The sequence below is a fragment of the Ylistrum balloti genome, unplaced genomic scaffold (genome assembly GCF_031769215.1).
Source record: "Ylistrum balloti isolate Yb309-2 unplaced genomic scaffold, AGI_CSIRO_Ybal_v1 Utg369648, whole genome shotgun sequence".
NCBI lineage: Eukaryota > Metazoa > Mollusca > Bivalvia > Pectinida > Pectinidae > Ylistrum > Ylistrum balloti.
In genome coordinates, this window is record NW_026781905.1 from 236,874 (window position 1) to 264,349 (window position 27,476).

A 27,476-nucleotide genomic window follows, 5' to 3' on the forward strand; every position below is an offset into this window, starting at 1 on the left:
TTTCTCATACACGATTTTGTTGATTATACAAACTTATCATACTGTAACATTTTCATTTAATTAATCTATTTTTTGAAGCTGTTCATTTAAATAGTAAAATGTGATGTTTGGTTAATTAAAATTTTATATTGTCCCACGTATCAGATAATAATTCTAGTTTAAATCTTTAATTTGAGATATCCATTCCTCATCAATGTAGCTATATATTAACACAAAATGTATTTCAATTGCACATTTTATGAAGAAATATTTGATGAAAATCCCATCCCATGTATAGTTTTCAATTCATATATTTTAAGTCTCTCACATAAGTCATTCGAATACTGCCAGATGCTTAAATTACCTTTATTTTACATTTTTAGGATCTCAAAGATTTGTTTAATAATGATTTTTTTTTGTGTATTGATAGTTTTCCTGTCACATGCTTCCTTACCACAGGGAATGAACACATTGATACAATCTTAGAAATAGGTCATATAAATATAACGTGTCAAACCTCTGTGTCCTTCACAACAGGACACACACACAGGGGCTTTGCACATGAGATAGTATTATAGTATTTTTACCTATACAGCATGCAGTTGTTTGTATGCTGACATACTCTATACAGAAAGTATATTACTGATTTATCTGTTAATAAGCCCTTGGGTTCAGAGTCTGAAATCAGATCAACTGTGGTAGGTGGGCTTATTACTGTATTAATAACTGAACCAATTTTTTTTTACCCTCCACCAAGATAAAAATTTTTTAAAGCTATATGAATTACAGAAATTGAGTAGATCTGATCAAACAGACCACAAGGAATCATTTACAGCTCAGAAATACAAAATAAGTTTTTGTCTGTTTACACAGGGGTCTGAGTCATTCACTGTTGGAATATATAGTATCTGTGTGTAGTACATACATTTATTATTATAATATTCTTGTCTGGTCCCTGTGCTTACTCTCTTACCTCAGAATATAGTTGTGTTCATATATGGTCAAAGATCTACGTGTAGGCATCATTATCAGGTCAAAGGTCAAGAGCAAAATGCTGATTTTGTCTTGAACTCAATTACACATGGGTTGAGAGAAAAACGCTTTCTTCATTGTAAGGTCAAAGTTCAAGTCATAAATTGAAGGTTTCTTTGAAGATGATAAATTTTGTGGCTATGTTCTGTGAATCTTTACAGTATACATTCTTGCAAGTTGTTGCTTAATAATTGATATGGATAAATTATTATTAATAAAATTTATCATGATGTTGTGTTTTCTGTTGTCTTTTATATTGCAATGCTTAGAAAAAGCAAAACTTGAATTTTTGTGATAGGAATTGAAAATAATTGTTTTATATTTCAAAGATAATTCTAAAGTAGGTTTTCTTCAAATTTAAAGGTTTCTTTCCTTTGCACCATTGAATTATGCTTCAGTAAGAGAAAAGTGGTGTTTTCCAGGACTTTACTTCAGACAAAAACCACCAGGCAGTCATTATGATGATAGCCTATACTAACCTGATTTTACAACCATGAAATATGTGTGATTCACACTTGGTCATGTTAGTGTATACATTTCATCTTGTATTATCTGCAAAGTTACAGAACATTCAATTTAATCGTGATAAACTGAAGATGTAGAGAAAGCAAAAGTGTGTAAAACTGGAACACTTGTATTTTGAAGATGTGTATTTGGTTCAAATTCTGTTGGATGTGGGTTTTTTTATATTAATAGTGATTTGTGTAAATTATTCAGACAAAGCGAAGTAATTTTGAGTTTAAAATTACATTAGTAGAATGACGAGGAGAAATGCATTACCTGTGTTTATTAGCAGCTGTTCTATCCTAAATCCTGTAATAGTGATATGTCCCCTGATACAAAGTCGTCATTTTTATGTTGATCTTCAGGAAAAAATACTTGTGAATGATGGGAGCTGTTAGAAAATGTTTAACTAGAATCAGTAGCCAATGAAAAATTCAGGTAAAAAAAAAAAGAAAAAAGAAAAAAAAAAAAGAAGAAAAAAAAAGAGACTCTTTAATGCACTTAGATTGTAAATATAAAAGTTGTTTCAACTCAGACAGAAAATTGATTGAGACTTAACCCACCACCATGCATTTAAAGACTGGTTTAATCTCTCAAAAGATTTTATCTTAATGTTAGGCATATTGATTTACATTTTTGTAAGATGAACAATGATACCGCTCATATTTTAGCATGAGTACTGTTATAAGTAGCTCAAGATCCTCACTTATATTCACTACGTTTTAGAAAAAAAATCTAAAAGGGACTTCATTTTGTTATCATAAATCTCAGTGGTAGGTATATACCAATGATGGTTTAATAGATCTACATACATTAGGTAAATATGTATGAAATGTTCAAACCTATTTGTAATGTGCAATACTTTGAAAGATAGGGGAGTTGAACTGGAACCCATTAATGGCATTTTGAAGTTATTAAAATACTGAACAATGAAAATAATTTTAATAACGGCTTTAAATGTACAATGTTCCCATCTAATGTGTGTATTGTCTCGGGGACTGCCGACAAGGTAGATCGGCTGTGTCACACCTTTACAAATTAACTCATATCGATGAAATGAAGCAGTTATTTTCTTTGTTATACTACAGTAATCAACCCACAGATAGTCTTTTGAGTTGGGATAAAGGGTAATTGTTCTAACATATGAGACAAATTAATATAAAAACGGCGTCAAAATCACGATACCGGTCTTTTGACGCTCAGACATTTAAATCGCCCTCCATCGGTCCTATATCCATAACGCTAAGTGTTACTGTTTACACTGTCCACAATCTATAGCTGTTTACACGGACATATCTCACTGATTGTTAGTTATATCGATCAACAGTACATAAATTCAGTAAATATTGTCAGATTATATCTTAAGAGGACCGAATACACAGGATAAACATTGCTAATACTACTGTATAGTCTACTTTCGATTTGGAGCTTCCGCCAATGTGAGAATGACCAATGGAAACAATCGAAAGGCGTCATTGACAACGATCCTTAACAACGTTTGCCACGCGCGAGGACTTACGCGCCAGTAAAAAAAGATGTCTGTGAAAAGTAAGTTATTGGTTTCAATTGAAACTAACATAACTTTAATCTATTGATAATCAAAAGGAGTACACAAATTATTTATGTTTCAGGCGAAGGATACACTCGGATTGGTAGCTTGTCACTTGCGAAGCGGGCGCCTCCCGAGTTTCAAGAGGACAGGTAAGGTTACCTATCTGCTATTGTATTCGCTCACAATAAGTAAATCTATACCAAGTGTTTGTAATTACCGCTTCACACCAAGGACAGTCTTTTCATGGTATACTCGACATAATTGTCTTTGATGATTGTTGAAATGTCATTTTAAATTTTAATTTATCTTTATCATGAAAAAGAAATACAGTTACGAGTCGTATGTTCTCCCCAGTTACCGTATCACATGTAATAAACGCCTTGCTGTTGTAGATATAACTATTTTACGGTGCAAACTTCATGATGTGCAATAATTGTTATATGTAGAATTTTCATCATTAAAATTAGCTATTTCACTTTCATTTTCAAAGGGGAACATTTTGATTTGTAAATATGTACCTCCATCTGATGACAGGAATAAGGCATTCGATAAGGCCTCTATGAAATGTAGTTATACCACTTAGATAACAGAAATCATTTCACATTTTTACCGATAACATAGTTGCTAAACGTTGGAATAATTTGTAATTACAGAAATAGATTTGTAAATATGGTATAAATGCTGTTTTTTTTTCTTGAAAAAGGCTGATATCTTAGAACGATAGAACGTTAGAAAAATTCAGTGTATATCTACTGAATACTCAAACAAAATCATTTAGCAGACAGATCATTTAGATTAAACTTTCAGGACTAGACTATTTCTTCATTAATAAAATGTTGAAATTTCGTAAAGTCAACTAAAATCCTTTCACATATCCATATAAATTATATACATTTATCTCATACACAAATTCTGACATGTGTGGATGTAATTATGACATGAGATGTGTAATTGTCATTAAGATGTGTGTCATTATGACTTTTTGTGAATGTCATTATGACTTTTTGTGAATGTCATTATGACTTTTGTGAATGTTGTTATTATATGTGGGTGACATTACGGGGTGTGAATGTCATTATGACTTGTGTGAATGTTGTTATGACTTTTGTGAAGTTTCAAAGATAAGTCAGTAGAAACAAGAGGTACATACTTGTAACAATATATATAACCCCAGCCACTTGTCAATACCAGCAGATAATGTATTAAGTTCTATTGATTTTTGACAAAAATCCATAGCAAAGCAAAAGACACTATTTTTCCAGAGTTGTAAATCTAAAGTGTATTGTACATATCATACAATTTTCTTTTAAAACATAATTTACTGTAAATATTCAAATTTTTTATTATCAAAATGCGAGAAAAAAAATTTACTGGTATAACAAGACATTCACAAAGTGATTGAAACTGCCAAAATACTGTGAAATATCACAAAGATTATGTCTGTAGGTCTGCATTTAGGTCAAATTACCTGTATTAATTTGAAGAGTTTTGGAGAAAATGACTGACAACTTGGTTATTAAGACTTTTGGTATGTTATATAGTCTCTGATGGCAGTACATAGACACAGGCAGTATTGTTGATATGGGAGATTTTAAGCTGATTTCTCTGTATCTGATCAACATCACAAATTATTAGTCAATCAAATATATGATGAAACAATACTGGCACATGAACAAAAATGTAAACTGCAATTAAAATGGAGTTAGATTTGTTGGTTTGTGGAAATTACTGAAAGTCCTACTGCCCAGCCAGAAGACAATTCATCTGCCATAATTAGATACAAATGATTAAATATTTGTTGTTGTAGGCGATCGGTGTACTGGGTTGACAGACTTCCTCCAACGCCACAGAGGGAAGGAAAGACAACAGAATTTGGTGAGCAGTAGATTTGTTTGAAAAATACTTGCATAGTACAGTTGTCATGTCAACAAAATTTTATTTTCAGTGACAAAACTTTGCAATAGGAAGTCACGTAAAATATATAAAAAAAATCTGCCACCAATCTAAGTTCCGAATTGACCATGAAAAACATCAAGTATATCAAATTGAAAATTGATGAAACAGTGTTTTCTCATGAGGGAGAACCAGAGAAATTATTTGAATATTTACAATAGTTGTGCTACAGGAGTCTTAACTCTAGATTTATCTAACATATTGTATCCACAGTCGTTTTCATTGTGGTGTCATAGAAATACTTTTGAAGAAGATCAAATTTATACTCTCGTAAGTCTCCTTAAATTTTTTTCATTGTAGACAAATACGGTACCAACACGTCTATTATTAATATATACTGTTGTGTTGGGGCTAATGTTTACTGATTTAATCAACTGTTGATCGTTGTTGAAGTTTCGACAGCAGGTCTTGGAATATTGGACTGATTCCTAATGCTGCTTGTTGATAGGGCAGGAGAGCAAATTTGATCAGTTTATAGAGCTCAATAATACATTTGAGATAGGTTTGCCCCAGTATCCTTTGTATAACTTTTATACATGTATCAGAGACAAAGAAAATTCTGCATTCAAAATTTTTGAAAAGAAATGATTTAGTTCTTAAAGAAAGAAAAATAGTGATTTATCAATGAAATGTTATACAGATTGAGATCAATTTCATAGCATCTGGATTTCTGAAGATAATTTAATCAAACTGTTGTTATAAGTAGACTTTGCCTCATACAATTGTTATTCATCGGTAGATGGAGACAGTCATAACATTAAACCCTGACTCAAACCAACATTGTAAGGAAGGCAACATTACAGTGATGTCCACTGCCATTGTTAGCTTAACTTTGTATTATTGTAAACGTATAATTCAGATTTTTTTCCTGTTAAAAATTAATTTAACAATATTTTATAAAACAGCAGGTTTTAATTGGGAAAATATAGATCAAAGACAACAACAAGAATAAAAAGAAATATGATGCTAAATTGTTCAATCTATAGGTATTTAAAGAGTAAGTTTGTAAGCTGACAGAACATAACAGTGAAGTTGACTAGGTCACCTGTCCATTAGAGGACGGTTGTGTGAGAGGTGGTAAAGGTTGTCAGGAGAGAAGAATTGAAAACTTGTGTAATTAAAAGTTAAGGACCACAGGAAAACTGCCTGAATATTTTCATTGTGTGTACTAAGTCATTTCAATTTGTTCTTGAACATAGTGAGGTAGATTTTCTTCAATTTTGATGATCATTTTTCCTGTAGTGTATATCTTTACTTTTAAAGATGTGATGAAAATTTGATTAACATATATCTCAGAAATAGGAAATTATTGGTAAATATATGTTGCACAGTTACAATAACGAAAATATTGTGTTTTTGGTTTGTGATTTTGTCTACATAAAACAAACAAGATTTTAGTACCCTAGGGATGTGTATGTATTGTATGTCTCTGTGTTGCTACAATGTTCCCTCATCTTGAATCATATTTTTCGCTGTTTGAATTTTTATTGATGAGAAATTTTTTACAGAAGGAAATATTGATGCTCATCAAACTTGAATGTTAATAACTATAAAAAAAAAAAAAAAAAATTAAAGAAAACAAACAAAACTAAAAAAAAAAAGAAATACGAAAATGAACAAAAAGCAAAAACTTGATTTTTTATATATCTTTTCATCATCTACACTTAACTAAACTGATGAATTAGATATGATGCCTTATCTTGTTTTAAGATGTCAGGAATCTATCTGTTATACTTGATTATACCCATGATTCAGTATTCTTTTGGCTCAACCTATATTCTTTATTTAATATTGGATTGATATCAGATCACATTTCATAAGTATGTATAAATAGTATCAAATGTCTTGTATATATACCCGGTAAGTCTCATCTGTTAACACATCAAGGGGCTCAAACAACACAAAATAACTAGCTATGATTTACCTTCAAGGGTACTGATCGTTTTTCATTGTTCGTTGTTAAATATTTGTCCGTGTCGTTACCGGCAGAAATCTACAAATATATGTAATAGTTAAATATTAAGTTTAGTTTAAGGTATTTGTTGAAATGTTTATTCTGTAAATATATATATACATTTTATATACATACCTGTGTATATATCTCCTAGTTGGGAACTGATATCCAATGAAATCTTGACAATCATGCCCTAATTGGAGTTCAATAATTTGACCTTTGAAAAGAAAACTGACTGAGTTAGATTTTGTTATATTCATTTACTGAAGAATTAGATTTTGATGATAAATGTAATTTATATCTGACTGTGATGATTTTTAAAATAGTTCTTACCAAATGACTTTATTTATGGAAAAAAGGGACAGGGGGAAGATTGGAGAAGAGGGGGATGGTAAGGGGAAGATTGGGGGAAGGGGGGGGGGTGAGGGTAAAATGGGGAAGTGAGGGGGTTGGAGATTCTAGTTAGACAGTTTGGCGTATAAATAACTGGAAGATTTATAAAACATCGACATGGAACTGTAGTACGGTTGATTAAATATTTCATAATTCCACCAGTTGGTATATAATTTACATATACCTGTTGTACTTAATTGACACTCTCACCAGGTAGTATACAGAAAAATAAAAAATACACAGTGAACAGTTATTTCTATTGAATTGCTGCACATTGTATCAATATTACATTCTACAATCAAATAAAGGCAGCATTCAGAATTACCACTGTACTGGAGAGAGTCGATGGCTCTTTTATATCCCTGCTTCAATCATTGCTTCTTAAAAAAAAACTCTAGATTCTATTTAGCATTGAATGATCTGCAAGATTTCATTAAAGTTTGCACAGACATTCTGTGACCTGTGTAAATAACACTGTTGCATATAGTTATATGTTTACATGAGGTGAAATCTAAGAATGATATGTGGTCTGTAAACTACCGTGGTTACCCTAAAGTAAGCCCAAGGGACCAGAATATAAATTTTGACTCAGAGAAGGGGATGAAATAGCATTAATTAATTAGCATTTTTACTGAATTGCTATACACATGGTGGACTATCACAAGACATGGACTTACTTTGAATTAACATAGGTATGTTTATTGGACCCAGGATCTGACACACCCCTCTCAAAGTTGGAATAGTGTAGACTTTAACAAGATGTAAGAGACTAATAGTACCAGAAGTATTCAGTAATCTATTCCTACATGTACATACCAAAAATCTTCATTTTCAAATTTTAATCCATTATAGAAATATTCCTTCCTTCCCAGAATGATTACAATGTAATCATCCTCCAAGGACAGAATAACAGGGGGATGCCGTTTTCACTTAAAGAGATTGACAATTGAAACATTTTTAAACTTGGAATCTATATCAGAGTTATTGTTGATATAAATAATATATATATATTTTTTTGTACATACATTGTTTTGTACCATAATTCATGATATTTCCCACATAACATCCAATTTGATAATGCCCCTAATTGTCTGCCATATCAAGCGTTATCTGTTCTTTACCTACCTGTATTACCTGGGGGACGTAAGACAAAGGTGTACAGGTGTAGATAGACATACATCTAGGTATATAAAAATCAATTGCCCAATCCCCTGTGGAGTTGTGAAGGATATTAATTTTTAATCACATCAGATCAATACCAGAGATATATATTGTCAAGTTACGGTCTTTTAAACAAGTGTGCATCACAGAATTAGTCGACTCAGAGAATAATGTGATATAGATGATTATCGATGAAAGCAGAACTGCTGTAAATGTCCTTAAAAGATGTAGTTCTTAAATGGAATATATTTAAAAGAGGTAGACATTAATGTACCATTTTTTCATTTTATTTTTGGGACCTTGTCTGGAAAGAGTGTGGTGACTTAAGTATTGGGAAATGATGTGTCTATATAATATTGGGAAAAGAGAAATGTCGTAATTTCAATAGATACATTTAAATAACCTTAATTGATTGAAAGTACTGGAAACCAGTTAAAATTGATGTGCCAGACATGCTATGGTGGAAAGGTTTAAAATCAATTTACTACCATAATTTATCTAATAAACCTCCAAAGCCGGTAATTTTGTAGAGAATTTTGAGTAATAACAAATAGTTATATCAGTAAAGAAATTAATGAATGTTAAAATAAATAAATATTGAAACCAGAAAACAATGGAGAAAGATATTAGGTATAATAAAGTGCCGAAAAAAGAACACTGTTCCTTTTTCTTTGATGCTGAATGTCATAAAAGAAATATGATCAGATCTTTTTCAAAATATGTCCTGTTTATTTCTGTGGAAGTTATCAATACCAGAACAAGTATTTTTCTCTGCTATAGACAGTATGTCAAATATTACATCGTAGATTAAAAACTTACACATACAATTCTGATTGGTTTGGCATTTTTGGTTTTATATCTAGATTTAGAGAAAGACAAATTTTATAACATGTAGTTAAGATTTTATTTATTCTAAAATTTTATTTTGACTTGAATTCAATCAATGTATTTTTCTTTCAGACGCTATATCTAATTTCTTTTTAACAACATAACATTTGTCAATTATTTAATGATATTCCGACACTAATTAAAACGATATTGTCTCTAATATAAATTCAGGGAAATAACAAACAGTTATGAAGATAATGACTACCCGCTCATCGTGTACGAGAGAAAAGTACTAATTATAATAACAGTCCTATTAAAATATCAACATTTCAATTTTATGCTATCAATAGAAAACGAGAAATATAAAAAAATCTAAATTTATTACAGACATGAAAGTTAAGATATTGAATTATATTCTATATAAACTTTGTAATTTCATTAAAAATGGAGAATAATCTTGTATATCTAAATAATGGATGATAATGCTATCAGTCGTGTCACATACTGATATTATAGATTTGGGGGACGGGACAGCTATTGTTGTGTAAAGGTGACTTGTAACTGTAATAGGTCTGCTAAGGTGGATATCACCGATCTCTGTCGTGATAAATATTGACTAATCTTCGTCAGTCAATTAGGCAGACAAAAGATCAGTATTGTATTTATGAATGGATCCAGTCAGTAAGAACAGAAGAGGTTCATCAAGGGGAACAAGTCAGTATTTCTTTTAATTATTTGATGTCAATACAGTTTATTCAATGAAGAGAAATGATTTAATTACAAAACCTATCCTATGTCAAAATTTATGAGAAGTTTATATGAGGTGATAAGAATCCTGTTGTTTTATCATTTTTTCGTAAAACCTGATCAACATGGCCAAATATTCCTCTTATCATTTGGAAATTGGTGTGTTGAATTAGTTCAAGATCTAAGGTTCAGAGTTTGATCAAAAGATTTTGATATGAAATATAGTTTTTACTTCGTGGACAAAGTTCAGTAACTGAATTGATAATAAAAAATGGCAGCTGTTTATTTTCATTTTTAAGATGACAAAATTTTGACCTCATCCATCTTTTTTTATATGAGTTAAATATTGGTCTGCTATCAGATCCTAGGGTATACTTTGGTTTCATTATAGAACTGTAGTTACATTTAGTTAAAGATGAGTTTTAATAGTCTTCTAAAAGCGTTGGTCTTCGTAACCTCAGGTAAAGCTCTGAAGTACATTAGGGATGATGCTCCTAATCCATATAACCATTTCTATTTCTCAGGAAGCTGAGAAATCAACTAGTCTGCAATGATTTGGTAATGTGTCCAAGAGCAAAATATTTCACTATCATTGCATTGGTTATGACATGTCCAAGAGCAAAATATTTCACTATTCACTGCGATGGTTATGACATGTGATGTGTCTCCCATATGATGTTCAGTGAGGGAGTCACCGTCTACCACAGAGAGACCCTTGGTTCCTTGCTATTCACGGGACAATAAACCTAGCAAACAAACTGTATTTGGTATTTGTGTAACAGAGGTCATTTTTTATCTCAATGCCTCTGCTAGAAATTGAACCCGGGACCCCTGGCTTACTAGTCTGACGCTCAACCAATTGAGCTAAAGAGAAGTTCTCTCTAGCCGAGTGGTATATTGTGGCTAGAATTTACCATGGTTACAGAGCTGAAGAGAAGTTCTCTCTAGCCGAGTGGTATATTGTGGCTAGTATTTTACCAGGGTTATATTTGTATGTATGGTACATTTCATATATTTATTACAGATGTTGAATATTTTCTGATGTATACCTTATACATTTTATCCAACAGTAACCAACAACCAGTACAGAGCCAACAGCTCAAAGTAATTGACTTGTAATTGGACAAAACAATACTTTTTTTTTTTTTGACAAGATTATAAAAGATGTACTGGTAAATGATTTATTGGTTGATAAGCAGTGTAGGGGTTTTGCTATTTAGGTAAATGATTAAAAAATGGTCATGATTTCTTTAACTATAATGAGATATGAGAATCATGCAGTCGTCTTGACTCGAAAATATTTGGAAGTAATATACCAACTATAATGAAACAATATTGAATGTTTCAATACAAAGATGTTGTACCATTTGTATTCTGAACTTCTTAGTTTGGTCAGATTCCAACTATACCTGCTTTGCAAGACTACTAAATATATTTAAACATCCAAGGGATACCCCCGAGGGGCCCCCCAAAGTGACACACAATAGTTCTACATTGGGGGTGGACTACAATAGTTATTATAACATACAAGTACTGGAAACCTGTCAGCTTCATATTTTAATCACTTTGCACATATTTACCTTAATCAAAAAACATAAACTTAATTTTTCATTAACGATGTGTTATCTGCTATTTTGAACTTACAAGTTTGAAAGTGTTTTTATGACAAAACTTTATCAATTTATATCATTCAAAAAAAGTTTATTTTTTTTAGTAGAAAGTTTACCAAACTTTTTGAATTGGATGGCGTGTTTTAACATTCAAAATTCAAAATTAAGGTTAGCTTGAAATGGGCACGACGTTCAACATAAACTTGAATTTTATACATTTTTTTAAAGTCGATAATGATGGTATTAATACTTTTGTTATCAAAAGGTTGTACACAAAAATTGGTATTTCAGTTAGAAATAATTTCAATTTTGATATAAATTTAAAACAACGTTATGTAAAAATGTTTCACAATGGTCAGGCTTTCAATATTAGTGTGTCAGTTATTTAAAGTACATATATAGGATATACATATCCGCTGTCTAATTATCAACCCCTGGCAACACACCTGTAACATATCCTGTGTAACAGTAGACCAGATTGAGATATCGGCCATTATAACACTGGCAGGACTGATAAGTTAGTGGGGATTTACCTGTAATTAGTGATACAGGTGTGAATGATCATCATCCCCCTGGGGGACAGCCGGATATCAACATCATTATGACATCCTCTCGCATCACTTTCCAATCTGGAAGTATAGATCTTCCCCCAATTTCTAAATCTGGATACACACAGTCAGGTAACTATACTGATATATATATATATATTATGTAACTGTATTATCCTATCTTCAGGGAGGAATAATTTGGGTAAATATAGCCTTTAATTTAATGCTTGATCCCTTCATTGAGACTCGTGTTAACATTTAAACAAATCTAGTGTTCTGAACGTGATACTTAACTGACTTTGACTTTCCATTAGATTTTTGCTGGAATAAGGACCAGAGGATATTAGAAAGTTTATATTGCTGTACAAGACTTAATACTTTATGGATTATTTTGTTCCTAAACATCTTTGTTTAAGAATTAAGTGATCCCTAGATCTTAATTCACATTTTATCACATCACAAATGTTCTCTTTAAAATATGACAAAATACTATAAAGCTACCTGTTTGATAGATAGTAGGATAACTCATTACATAACCAACCCCTTAGTGACGTCATCATCAGATTACCTTGAGTTTCCTTAGTAAAAGCACCTGTTTTTTATATATTGTTGTGATACCATCAACAGATTACCTCCCTTTGTAATATACCATTAACAGTTTACCTTCCTTTGTAATATACCATCAACAGATTACCTCCCTTTGTAATATACCATCAACAGATTACCTCCCTTTGTAATATGCAATCAACAGATTACCTCCCTTTGTAATATACAATCAACAAATTACCTCTCTAGGTGATATACCATCAACAAATTACCTCCCTTTGTAATATACAATCAACAGATTAACTCCCTTTTTAATATAAAATCAGCAGTTTACCTCCCTTTGTAATATACAATCAACATATTACCTCCTTTTGTAATATACAATCAACAGATTACATCCCTTTGTGATATACAATCAACAGATTACCTCCCTTTGTAATATATAATCAACAGATTACCTCCCTTTGTAATATACAATCAACAGATTACCTCCCTTTGTAATCAGCAGTTTACCTCTTGTTGTTAACCCACCAGTATATTACCTCTGCAGTATTGTCCTGTTAAAAACCTATTTCTTGTAGTAAAATTAATAGTCTGTAGATCCTTATTTAATGTTTTGGGTAAATTACCTCCCTTTGAAATTACACTAATGTTACCTCTCATTGAATTGACATTAATTTCTTCCACATTTTCTGACATATGTTGATTGTCCTCCTGTTGTGTAACATGTAATTTATGGTTAATCACACCAAGTGAATTAGAAAATGAAGGGGTTGACAAAAAGAAGTTTGATTTTTCAAAAATGAAATCTCTTCAGTAGAAGTTTTTGATATTTCACTACCCTAATATATGTTTTAAAATCAGGTTTCTACATGTAGTTACTACAGTTGCTAAATCTGTTATTTATCTATGTCAGTTATACTATTTATACAAACCCAAATATCTTGGTGTCAAAGATAGAGGTGAAATCAATTTATACAGCTGACAATCAAATTGAGTTTTATTTCTGTCAATTGTCATAAGACTGTACAGCTTTGTATAGAGTATTAAACAAATACTGTTTGATTAACACAGGACTTAGGTGTATAGACTTAAAAAGTTATACATATCGAAACTTATCATTGTGTGTTGTGGACTTGAGACATTAATGTAAACCCTTGGACTCAATGTGTTGGTCAATCCCCGCGGCAGACCTGGTCGTAAGATAAACATAGCGTCCAGGTGAATGTTATAGTTATTTAGTGTATACAAGTTACTTTAAATCTGAGACGATAGATTATATACATTATAAAGGAGAAATACATTATGTCTTTTGTACCATTAGTGAAAAAGGGAAAGCATTTGTTCACTATAAACACTTAACATAATAGCTTAAAATCTTACTGTTTGTATTGTTGTATTATTTCCTGTTCAGAAACAAAATTACCTTTAATGTCCTTCATTCGAAAACTTTAAAGTGTTTTATCAGTACTTATTAAAGTCTAAGATGTTTTCTAAACATTTCACTGTTTTCTTAATAATATTTTTTTTTTCTTTATAATTTTTTTTATTTTGGAATCATTTTTGAACATATACATACATTATATAAAGAGACATAGGACAATAATTTACACTGCATTCTCATTATTATTCACACATACAGATACACGCTCTCTCACACACACCTGGATATCACTCACACATACAGATACACGCTCTCTCACACACACCTGAATATCACTCACACATACAGATACACGCTCTCTCACACACACCTGAATATCACTTACACATACATATACACGCTCTCTTACACACACCTGGATATCACTCACACATACAGATACACGTTCTCTCACACACACCTGGATATCACTCACACATACAGATACATGCTCTCTCACACACACCTGAATATCACTCACACATACAGATACACACTCTCTCACACACACCTGGATATCACTCACACATAGCGATACACGCTCTCTCACACACACCTGGAAATCACTCACACATACAGATACACGCTCTCTCACACACACCTGGATATCACTCACACATACAGATACACGCTCTCTCATACACACCTGAATATCACTCACACATACAGATACACGCTCTCTCACACACACCTGAATATCACTTACACATACATATACACGCTCTCTTACACACACCTGGATATCACTCACACATACAGATACACGTTCTCTCACACACACCTGGATATCACTCACACATACAGATACATGCTCTCTCACACACACCTGAATATCACTCACACATACAGATACACACTCTCTCACACACACCTGGATATCACTCACACATAGCGATACACGCTCTCTCACACACACCTGGAAATCACTCACACATACAGATACACGCTCTCTCACACACACCTGGATATCACTCACACATACAGATACACGCTCTCTCACACACACCTGGATATCACTCACACATACAGATACATGCTCTCTCACACACACCTGCATATCACTCACACATACAGATACACGCTCTCTAAGACACACCTGGATATCACTCACACATACAAATACATGCTCTCTCACACACACCTGGATATCACTCACACATACAGATACATGCTCTCTCACACCCACCTGGATATCACTCACACATACAGATACACGTTCTCTCACAAACACCTGGATATCACTCACACATACAGATACACACTCTCTCACACACACCTGGATATCACTCACACATACAGATACATAGTCTCTCGCAAAAACCTGGATATCACTCACACATACAGATACACGCTCTCTCACACACACCTGAATATCACTCACACATACAGATGCACGCTCTCACACACATACAGATACACGCTCTCTCACACACATACAGATACACACTCTCTCACACACACCTGCATACCATACTTGAACACTTATTGATATCCTTATTGAAGTCTACTATTTAGTTTTGTTTACACTTATATTACTCACACAGACACATTTGCATAAAGAAAAAATAAAGTAAAAAAAGGAAGGTGAGAGGAAAAGATGTGAAGTTCATGTCATTTCTATATTTGCTAGTTTTGCCACCCAAGTTTGATATTATAAATTTCTTTTATATATAAAAGCACAACATAAGTAGTTATAGATGTTGATTTTATTGTGTAAACTTTGCTCGGATGACTCCGTGCTAAATAATCTGGCCTACACATCATAGTTAAACCATTATTGTAGATGAAAGATGAATGCATTGTGTAGATAACTGACCTCAGGAGTTGTCTCTCATCTTTTCTTTTTTTTTTTTAATTGACTTTGAGAGAGCTCTATACCTGACAATACCAGGGATCTCTCTCTTGACACCTGTGTAGATGAATTAGAACAAAGACCTGTGTTTATTTTGGTTTAATAAGTGTCATTATCCTTATAATTGACCTGGCAATAAACATGCATATGATCTGTTGTATGGTGCATTTCTGTCAGTTGTCATATGTCATTGTCCCCCTTTGTAATTCTTGGCTCTTGTTAGAAAGAGAGAGAATATTCCTGCTGTATCTGACTGCATGTTGAAAGAGGTGACTAATTGTAGCTCATATGACCCTTACTGTTGCAAAGATATTAAACCCCATAAAAACAACAAAAAAATAAAGAAACCAACTTTTTGTCCAAATGTGGAAGAGGAGCTGCTGACGTCTTTGTCTGTTAGTATTGATACCTCCTTAGAAAAGCTAATATCTGAATGTTCAGTAGACAGTTAAACTTTAATGCTATGTACCATTTTAAATAATAATATCTTCTCTAGAACTGCTTATCACATTTCAACCAAACTTTGCATAAAACATGTTTTGGATTCAAGAGTGCAGAACTCTCTGTCCCTAAGGGGTGTAAGTTGGTTTCAGTAAAGGTGATAACAGAGGTGTGACTGAGATTATCTACCTTATAACCATGTGTACCTTATAATATACCTCATCCTCAGGGTAACATTTGGAATCAGGTAGTCTGTAATAGTCACTTAGGACCTATACAATGTTGCCTGTTATACGATTGCAAGGATATGGGAAGACAAATACACCCGTGCTACAAATTTACCATGGAAGTCCTATTTTTTTATTAGAAACAATTACTTCCTTATTTCTTTTTGTTTTTGTTCCCAGGTGAGCAATACAGGCCCTCAGGGCCTCTTGTTCCCCTATAGAGCTTTGTGTGTTGGTTGTTTATTGGTAGTTCACACAATTACTGTAACAGTTGTATTTCACCTGTGTAAAATATAGTGCCAGTGAAAATTTAATCTAATTTAGAGTTTGGCTTTATAAGCAGATTTTAAGTTCCATCAGCGTACATATTCTTGTATTTCTTTGTACCAAGAATACAAAGAAATGGTTACAAAAAACTTTTTGAATTTACTTCAGCTGGGTAAAAACATGCATATAGATAGTAATGTTTCATTGTTGAGCTCAAACATTTTTTGACAAAATAAGTTTTTGTTGACTTGTTATTTTGTTGATGAATATTGATCACGATGTCCAATGATACATCAATATTAAACAGCTTACTAAGTTGTTAATATAGAAACTTTACTCTTCCCTACCAAATCAATCAAAGTAAACACAAAATATACTAAATTTACATGTTGTATGTTTCAGTGACCTCATCGCGAATAGAGGCATTGTCCCAGCCGAGACGAGCTGCCTTGTACAAGGGAGACAGGTAAATATCATCAAATAACGTAAATATCTTATTGGAGTAGACAATGAAGCTTCAGCAGTATTTGTAATTTATCATTTATAAAGCACTAGTATTCAGTACATGGTTATATAATGATCACACAATCAGGTGTGTGGGACAGGAAATGTACAGTGATACACCTCTATCAGGTGTGTGGGACAGGAAAGGTATAGTGGTACACCTCTATCAGGTGTGTGGGACAGGAAATGTACAGTGATACACCTCTATCAGGTGTGTGGGACAGGAAAGGTATAGTGGTACACCTCTATCAGGTGTGTGGGACAGGAAATGTACAGTGATACACCTGCTCAATCAGATGTGTGGGACAGGAAATGTATAGTGATACACCTCTATCAGGTGTGTGGGACAGGAAATGTATAGTGATACACCTCAATCAGGTGTGTGGGACAGGAAATGTATAGTGATACACCTCTATCAGGTGTGTGGGACAGGAAATATATAGTGATACACCTGTTCAATCAGGTGTGTGGGACAGGAAATGTATAGTGATACACCTCTATCAGGTGTGTGGGACAGGAAATATATAGTGATACACCTGCTCAATCAGGTGTGTGGGACAGGAAATGTATAGTGATACACCTCTATCAGGTGTGTGGGACAGGAAATGTATAGTGATACACCTAAATCAGGTGTGTGGGACAAGAAATGTATAGTGATACACCTCTATCAGGTGTGTGGGACAGGAAATGTATAGTGATACACCTGCTCAATCAGGTGTTTGGGACAGGAAATGTATAGTGATACACCTCAATCAGGTGTGTGGGACGGGAAATGTATAGTGATACAACTCAATCAGGTGTGTGGGACAGGAAATGTACAGTGATACACTTGCTCAATCAGGTGTGTGGGACAGGAAATGTATAGTGATATACCTCTATCAGGTGTGTGGGACAGGAAATGTACAGTGGTACACCTCTATCAGGTGTGTGGGACAGGAAATGTATAGTGATACACCTCTATCAGGTGTGTGGTACAGGAAATGTATAATAATACACCTCTATCAGAGGTGTGGGACAGGAAATGTACAGTGATACACCTGCTCAATCAGGTGTGTGGGACAGGAAATGTATAGTGATACACCTGCTCAATCAGGTGTGTAGGACAGGAAATGTATAGTGATACACCTCTATCAGGTGTGTGGGACAGGAAATGTATAGTGATACACCTCTATCAGGTGTGTGGGACAGGAAATGTATAGTGATACACCTCTATCAGGTGTGTGGGACAGGAAATGTATAGTGATACACCTCTATCAGGTGTGTGGGACAGGAAATGTATAGTGGTACACCTCTATCAGGTGTGTGGGACAGGAAATGTACAGTGATACACTTGCTCAATCAGGTGTGTGGGACAGGAAATGTATAGTGGTACACCTCAATCAGGTGTGTGGGACAGGAAATGTACAGTGATACACCTGCTCAATCAGGTGTGTGGGACAGGAAATGTACAGTGATACACCTCTATCAGGTGTGTGGGACAGGAAATGTGTAGTGATACACCTGCTTAATCAGGTGTGGTGGATTGGAAATATATGGTGATCACATCTGCTCAATCAGGTGTGGTGGATTGGAAATATATGGTGATCACATCTGCTCAATCAGGTGTGGTGGATTGGAAATATATGGTGATCACATCTGCTCAATCAGGTGTGGTGGATTGGAAATATAGGTGTGGTGGATTGGAAATATATGGTGATCACATCTGCTCAATCAGGTGTGGTGGATTGGAAATATATGGTGATCACATCTGCTCAATCAGGTGTGGTGGATTGGAAATATATGGTGATCACATCTGCTCAATCAGGTGTGGTGGATTGGAAATATATGGTGATCACATCTGCTCAATCAGGTGTGGTGGATTGGAAATTAAACCTCAACAAAGATTTCCAATGTTTCCAGGTTGCCCTTTTTCTTTAGATCGCAGTTATTGGAGAAAATGGAATTTATCAATATTTTTCCTTATAATCATTGATATGGTCTCTACGCTGCATAAATGTAACATTTACCAACATGGATTTATTTGTTTAATGCTCCATTTATCTAGGATTTTGCTTAAGTTTGCACAATTTTAACAGCATGATGCTCTTCAGTTTGAATGTTAAATATATTTTGCTGACATGGTTGTCGTGTCATGAGTACAACAGATGCTTATTTATAGGTTGAATAATTCACTTTATTGATGTTTATTTTAAGGCACTTGTACAACTTTATCTGGACAAGTTTTAGGGTTGGAAGCCTTTTAATTCAACAATTCATGTTGTTGTATTGATTATTAACATTTCAGTAGTGATAAACAAATATATATTTGTTTGAACATCAGAATTCCATTACAAATTGAGTCAGGATCTCAATTGTTTCATATCTGTCCATGGGGCTCAATGTACATTTAGTTCAATATTTGAGCTGTCACATGACTCATCAATCCATAAGGAATCTTGTGTCAAAACTCTAAAATGTTTGATAAATCAATTTATAATGGAAAATATAGTACTTCAGAAGATATAAATTTGGTAGATATCACATATTTTATGATGTTCTAAATAAGCTGATTTAAATGTTATTTAATTGATTTTAGATATTTCTGACAATGTAGTGGTGTTTTTAAATATTTCAGATGATGTAATTTTAAAAATTGATACTTTTACTATGAATGATGTTTTTCCTGGACTATGGCAGACTTAAAACAGAAACAAAAAAAGTTCTTTTTCTGTCATTTTATCACAAGTTTCTTTTTATGTGATCATTGTTGGACCGGGATCCTGCTTTTTATTGTTTTATAAATTGAAAATGACAGAAATTGATGACATTCTTGTCAGTAACCTGTTTTGTGCTCCAATGTTTCCAATGGTTAGTTAGTTCAGTAATCTGTATACAGTATTTGATCTAATTAACGACCATCTGTTATAAAAAGGATGCTCTCTCATTTTATGTTCTTTGTTTGTAAACCATGTCAGACTGTATCACATCCCGTTCACATCAATATCAACCTCTTAACTAGTTCTGTACTTAAATCACAATCAAAGGTAAGGTCATTGTTGGGTCAAAGGTCACATTTGACAACCTCTGCAGATTTATCAAACAAAGAACACACCAGTCTATGGTGTGGTGTAGGGGCAGCAGGACTTACAATTTACATTTAAAAGTGGATTTGAAAAGGTATTTGATTATTTAGATGAAAATGTTCCACTGTTGTTTTTCCAACAAAATACCGTACATTTCCGCGTATAGTGCTCACTTTTTCAAGTTAAAACTATCATGTCAAAAAGGGGGTGCACATTTTATGCAGGAATATGCCATTCTTGGGGTTATCATTCCCGAGTTCTGCGTCCGCCATATTGGATTACCTCCCTTCACATAGTTATATGTAAAAGTCGTCGGTCATATATGATATGATGTATTTAAGATTCTTTTCTTTTTTTTCCAAATCACGGAAATTATCCAAAATTTTAACTTGATAGAATATTGCTCCGAAATGGCTCTGAAATATTTAGGTCAAATACTGTATGTACCTGATAGCTGTCAGTAACAGTAAATAAGTCTGTATTTATTTTTAATGTCAATCATTTTCAGCTTGCCAGTAATTCTCCCAAATGGTAACAGGTAATAAAATGATGGGGGGAAACAGAAGAGAGAGAGAGAGAGAGAGAAGAGAGAGAGACAGACAGACAGAAGAGAGAGAGAGAGAGAGAGAGAGAGAGAGAGAGAGAGAGAGAGAGAGAGAGAGAGAGAGAGAGAGAGAGAGAGAGAGAGAGAGAGGGGAGAGAGAGAGAGAGAGAGAGAGAGAGAGAGAGAGAGAGAGAGAGAGAGAGAGAGAGAGAGGGGGGGGGGGGGGGGAGAGAGAGAGAGAGGGGGGGGGGGGGGGGAGAGAGAGAGAGGTGGGGAGGGAGAGAGAGAAACTAGGACACATGTGCATGTTAGTGATAATAGTATAGAACATTAATAACAATTGATTTTTACTTACCATATTTATCTTTGGTCAGTGATTTACGTTGTTGATATCCAGGTGTATTAATCTAACAAAGACATATGAACAAAATATCAGTATTGAAAATCCTTGTACTGTATGTGATAGAGTTACCTCCCTTCCAGATAGCATACAGGGTCAGATATTACTTTTGAATTAATTTTTTGATAAACCAATTGAATAGAAGGAAATCTATTATATGTGCTAGACATTCTGATGGTTGGCTCATACCAGATGTGTGTCTGTCTGTCTGTCCAATGTGTGGTTTTGAGGTCAGAGGATACTCAGGCTAGACGTACATGTATCAGTGTTGTTACACTTATTTTTTTTGTAACTTATCTTTTATTCAGTACAATGTACGAGAGATACATGAATAAAAATAAACATACGCTTACAGACACATGCGCAAGAACACACCTACATATTAAAACTGTGAGACTTTATACAGGTACACACCCATAAACATACACACACCCTCTCACACACATGTAGTACTTATATTCTCCCTTTGTCTGAATATAGATTGATTACTTTCTAAAGAATAACTACAACACAATGAATGGAGGGATACTCGCTACTCTCTTAATTACCACAATTCGTTCATACAACCACAACAATGTCAATGCTTTTGCTGTTCTGCCCGTATATTATACATGTATATTCACCAACTTTAACAACAAATAAACGCAACACCCCCAGTAAAAAACTTTAACAGACGAACTCGTGGCATTTTCTTTTTTTTTTTAAGTTAACATGTCTGAACCTGATGAGTAGCAAGCATTGAAATGACCTTACCTCACTCTACTCGTGTGTGCATCACGTGCTAACTGACGATACCTGGAAATCACCGAAAGTTAATTACATATATGTACATGCTTGCATACAGACATATACAAAAACTTACATATATACATGTATACATGTATGTATACACACAAACAATACATACACACACTCATTTACATTCTTACATTCTTACACATGTCAACGAACATACTTATTTGTACACAAACATATGTATACTACACACATTGTATGTACATACATGACGCTAACATACATCATACTTATTATGCTTAATCATGTACAAGGCCCTACTTGGGCTCTTGAATCAGAACACATCTATATTCTTTGAACTATTTTGTTTGAAATAGCTATATCACATAGAAGTTATATCACTAAAGAAAAATAATATTGATAAAGTGAGAATTAGTACAACATGCCCTTAACCTGCTGTAAACCATGTTCAGACAGTTCCACATATAAACTTATTTTTGTCCCAGGAGGGAAATGTTTTCTTTTGTATATTTTGTTGATATATCTTATTAAAAATAGTCTATTTTTAGCCAACCATCATCAGAGCTATCCAAATTGCCATTCATTTGCGGTTTTTTGGTTACTCCTTCAATCTGACCTTAAACCGTTCTTGTTATTGCTGTTTTGGAGAAGTACTGGATGGATCTTTCTCAAATGTTATATGTAGATTCCCCTTGGTCATTGTGAATGTTAAATTGTGGAACTGATGAAAAAATTTTGATTTTTTTTCCCGTTTAAAGGGATGAAGGAAAAGAAAAAAGAAGAGAAAAATTCATTTGATTTAGAATTAACAAAAAATCACATAATGGTGGGCACTTTAAATCCCTCAGGTATATCTGATTTGTAAATGAGGTGACAACTGACTGAAAATGTCCTCACTAAATCTGTATACTATGTATGTAACCTGGGTTGGTCCTCTTTAACTCTAATGTGTGTATCTGTGTTTGGCTTTTAATAAAACAGTAACTTGAATCTTTATACAGAAATATAATGTGTCAGTGAGATGTTTTTGTTGAGGTTGTACATCAATGGAATGTGAGAGTTGTTTAGCAACAGAATGTTAATGAAATATCATTATTTATCTTTATATCGAAAGAAAAGAGGATATTTTTGTTATTCGAAAAAGAAGTGAAAATTGACCTAATATGAAGAGGATCACTATGGTCAGAATTGTGGAGAATAGAATTGTTAATGAGCCTGTTTAACCTTGTTCCTCAGCGTTTTTAAGACTCTAATATTTGTGGTACATAGTCCTCATTGTGATGTATCTATCAAAATAACTATAACCTTTGTCTCAAATTGTTTTCACCATTTTCTCTTATAGAATATCCTGAATGTTTCATTTCAATTGTCCGTGTTTTTCCCTGGTATATTGCCCAGCTTTCTAATGGTTGTCTCTATTTCTCTTACCTCGACATCAGACAGATTTTTCCAATTGTTTCAGATGGACTATTCCATTTGTCTCAAGTGGGATTGTTCAATTTGTCTCAAATAAACTATTACAATTGTCTCATATGGACTGTTCCAACTGTTCCAAATTGATTTATTTCAGTTGTCTCAAATGGACTGTTCTAACTGTTCCAAATTGATTTGTTTCAGTTGTCTCAAATGGACTGTTCCAGTTGTCTCAAATGAGATTGTTTCAGTTGTATCAAATAAGATTGTTCAAATTATCTCAAATGGACTGTTCCTAAATTGTCTAAAATGAGATAGTTTTAATTGTCTCAAATGGACTGTTCCTAAATTGTCTAAAATGAAATTGTTTTAATTGTCTCAAATGGACTGTTCCTAAATTGTCTAAAATGAAATTGTTTTAATTGTCTCAAATGGACTGTTCCTAAATTGTCTAAAATGAAATTGTTTTAATTGTCTCAAATGGAGTGCTCTACTTGTTTGAATGAGATTGTTCTGCTTGTCCTCAAAGAAATGGCATTATTCCCATTATCTCACATGATGTGTATCTATTGTTTCAATTGTCCATAAACTTTTATCATTTTTCCTTCCCTTTGTCTCTTAAACTCTTAAATGGACAAATTGTTCCTATGTCTATTTGGTCAGTGTTTTCAATTCCTTGTCACCAGTAACATCACTACATATAAATATTTTTGACTAATATGGTGCTGAGTCACGTATAAGTAATAAATATCTATACACCAGTAGCAAGACATTTACTCCATATCTTACTTTCAATATAAACAACATATTGAGAGTTACATCATTTGAAATAATTTATTTATTGCCTTTTCACATGTTAATCTATTTTGGACTAACCTTTAACAGTGCTTGTCAAGACATGTTTGTTATTGATGTATTTTGTTTAGTGTTAATGTAAAATTTCAATAGTTGAATGTTTTTTTGGTAGTGCTGGAATATATATAATTTTTATTACATATGCCAACCTATGTATTATGTAATATCAACTGTGTTGCCTACCTCCGTAAATATTACAAACTTAGTGTGGTTTGATATAACTGTTTATATAAAACAGTGATAACATAATGCTAGATGTTGAACCTGAATGATTTCTGACTAACTGTTTAAACATTTACTTAGTCACCATGAAACACAGCTTGTTTAAAATTCCATCGTTTTCGTAAACAGTATATTTAGAAAATAAATGAACTGTTTACTATATCTGATTCATGTTAGCAAACCATAATTTTCACTTTCCTACCAAGCAATACTGCATTCTTTGTGTTCAATATGTCGCTTCATTCTATATGATTTTCTATAAATTTTTGTATGTGACATGTAATTAAATTACAAGGAAAGTAAACAAACTCCAGTGCGAGGTATATCTTAAATTTCATTGTCTTAAGTTTGTAAATAACAATGAAAGTTGAGCAGAGCTTGGATGAGTGTGTATTTCAAGTGCTTAAAGAGTCGTTTGATAAAAAAAAATGACAAAATACAAAAATAAATGATTTACATGTTTTAAGTGTAGTTAGTTGAGTAAAGGAAAAAAATTAAAAAAAACCCAAAACTGTCATTATAGACAGAACGCTGTGGAGGATAACTTATTCACATATCATTAGTAACTTTAAGAAAGACAAATAAATATGAACAAGTTTGTATGGAAAATAAGTGCAACACAGTTAAGTTATCCATGTAATAATATGCATGTTTTCTTCCTGTTGCAGACCCGGACCAATATGGCCTGTCTCCACATCAGCATTGAAAGCATGTTGCCCACCTAGACTCGAACAGCTCGGTCAAGCGAAAAATCTCCAGTACTATTTTGACAGATCTCCGTACATGATGGTCACACCTGGTGCTCGCAGTGCAGAACCGTCATCACGCCTCAAACAATTGTCACAACCCTTGGCACGGAAACAAGTCCAGGAGCATAGAGAAGTGGAATGGGGTCAAACTTTTCCAGTTACAGAAAGTTCCAAAAAGGCTGTAGCTTCAGCCCGAGTAGAACAACTTGCAGAAGCCAAAGGTTATAATAAATATTTCCGTGACGAGAAACCAGTGCAGTGGGGTGTTACTGAAAGTGCTTTAAACGCAACAGCCAATGTGCGACTGCAACAACTGGCACGACCTCTCAGTAGAACTATGATAAAGGACGATTATGATCCTTATAAAGTGTCCGCAGCTGCACGTCGAGTTCATGCCACTCCGAGAATAGAGGAATTATGTGTCCCAATACCTAGAAAAGTGAGACCAAAAAAGGCCTAATTGTTGTACTAAAACTCATTGGTTTTAATCTTTTAAAATTTAATCCATCTGTAGGAAGTAGCGAGGCATTTCAAGAATTCGACCACAGTTCATTTCCAATATGAGTAGGGAAGTTTTGGAAATTTTCAGAAATGTTTTTACTTATTTCTGAGTTTCAAAATTAATGGAAGCATTTCATAATTAAAAGATTCTAAAAGTTATCTTTTTGGTAAGTTATGTTTATAAGATAGATTGTTTCTTATTTTTATTAAACTGTCTGCCCGATGAAATGTTTCACATTAGCTACAATTTGTGTCATAACAATATTTGTGTTGCTAAATAGTTAATCTAACATTATCAGTAATATGATGTATCAGTTTGCTAAAAATAGTCCGGGTACATATAATGTTTTGACAGAGAATTGATGATATCCTAATTTATTCCATTCACATTGTTTTGATGTTTTTGGAATTGTTAATTAAGTGTTGTGATATTGAGCTTGATGATATCACAACATTGATCACGTGACACATTCTGATCATGTGACACATTGATGAAATTAGTCTCCTAAACATATTTCATATTGTAAACATTATAATGGGAGAAGATGCAGTGTAAATGTGACACCATCAAGTTGATGAAGGATCCTTAACATACTGTGTGTGTAAAACATTAAGAAAACTGCCTGGAATGGAAAATATTTCATTTGTTTATCTAATCTTACTGGATATGATTCGTTAGGTACTCAGTAATGATTAATCTCCCCCTCCAATCCCCCCCCCCCCACCAATTTACTGTGACAACAAGTTAAGTGTACTTGGATTTGATCACATGACTGTTCAGACAGTCACATCAATAAAACACAATATCATTTTAGGACTAAGAGTGTCATTGTAATCCTTATATTACATATTTTGTGCTGTACCAAACTGTTCCCAGGGGAGGAAACTCTTTCATACATTAAGTGTTTTATATTTTTGTTTTGAGTAACTTTCCATAGATTATACAAACTCTTAATTATGGACTACAAAATTCTTTTCAAATCTTAAAGGATATAAATATCAATGACTTACAACATTTGTTTATATATTTTGAAATTTTCATTCTTACCAACCCAAATGTTTTTCAACATTTTGCGTTTCTTTCATATTGTTAAATTCAAACTCTGTTACAGCTAGTTGAAGAAAAACGGATTTTATACGTGGTAAACAAGACTAAGGGTAAATAACTCTTAAAAGACATAAAAACCAAACAGTATTTTTTATGGTATATATATATATCCTAGTATTGTCAAATGTATATCATTATGCACTGGGTTTGTGGTGGTTGTTTTTAATATATTTATAAAAGATTTATCAATTGCACGTGCAATAATTCCTGTATATATTTATCATATTGTGTTGAATATTTATTCGGTCCATGAATATTTATACTTTCCTCATTATAACGTGAAAGTATAACTCTCTACCACTTCAGTATTATGGGTGAAGAATTTGTTGTTTTATTTTCAGTGTG

General features: G+C 33.3%; 1 protein-coding gene across 1 annotated transcript; it reads left to right on the forward strand.

Moving 5' to 3' along the window:
* The first annotated feature begins 3,050 nt into the window (after nt 1–3,050).
* LOC132556243 (testicular haploid expressed gene protein-like) lies at nt 3,051–25,982 on the forward strand. The gene is made up of 5 exons (XM_060220631.1): nt 3,051–3,063; nt 3,147–3,216; nt 4,875–4,942; nt 17,420–17,483; nt 25,442–25,982. Exons 1-5 carry the CDS (start codon nt 3,051–3,053, stop codon nt 25,980–25,982), a joined length of 756 nt encoding a protein of 251 aa, XP_060076614.1.
* Nucleotides 25,983–27,476: the final 1,494 nt, after the last annotated feature.

Bases quoted from the DNA above. Each gene is read 5' to 3' on its own strand.
- LOC132556243 (XM_060220631.1), top strand. The intron at 4,943-17,419 runs GTGAGCAGTAGA...TGTATGTTTCAG, and splicing joins AGGAAAGACAACAGAATTTG to TGACCTCATCGCGAATAGAG. The intron at 17,484-25,441 runs GTAAATATCATC...TTCCTGTTGCAG, and splicing joins GCCTTGTACAAGGGAGACAG to ACCCGGACCAATATGGCCTG.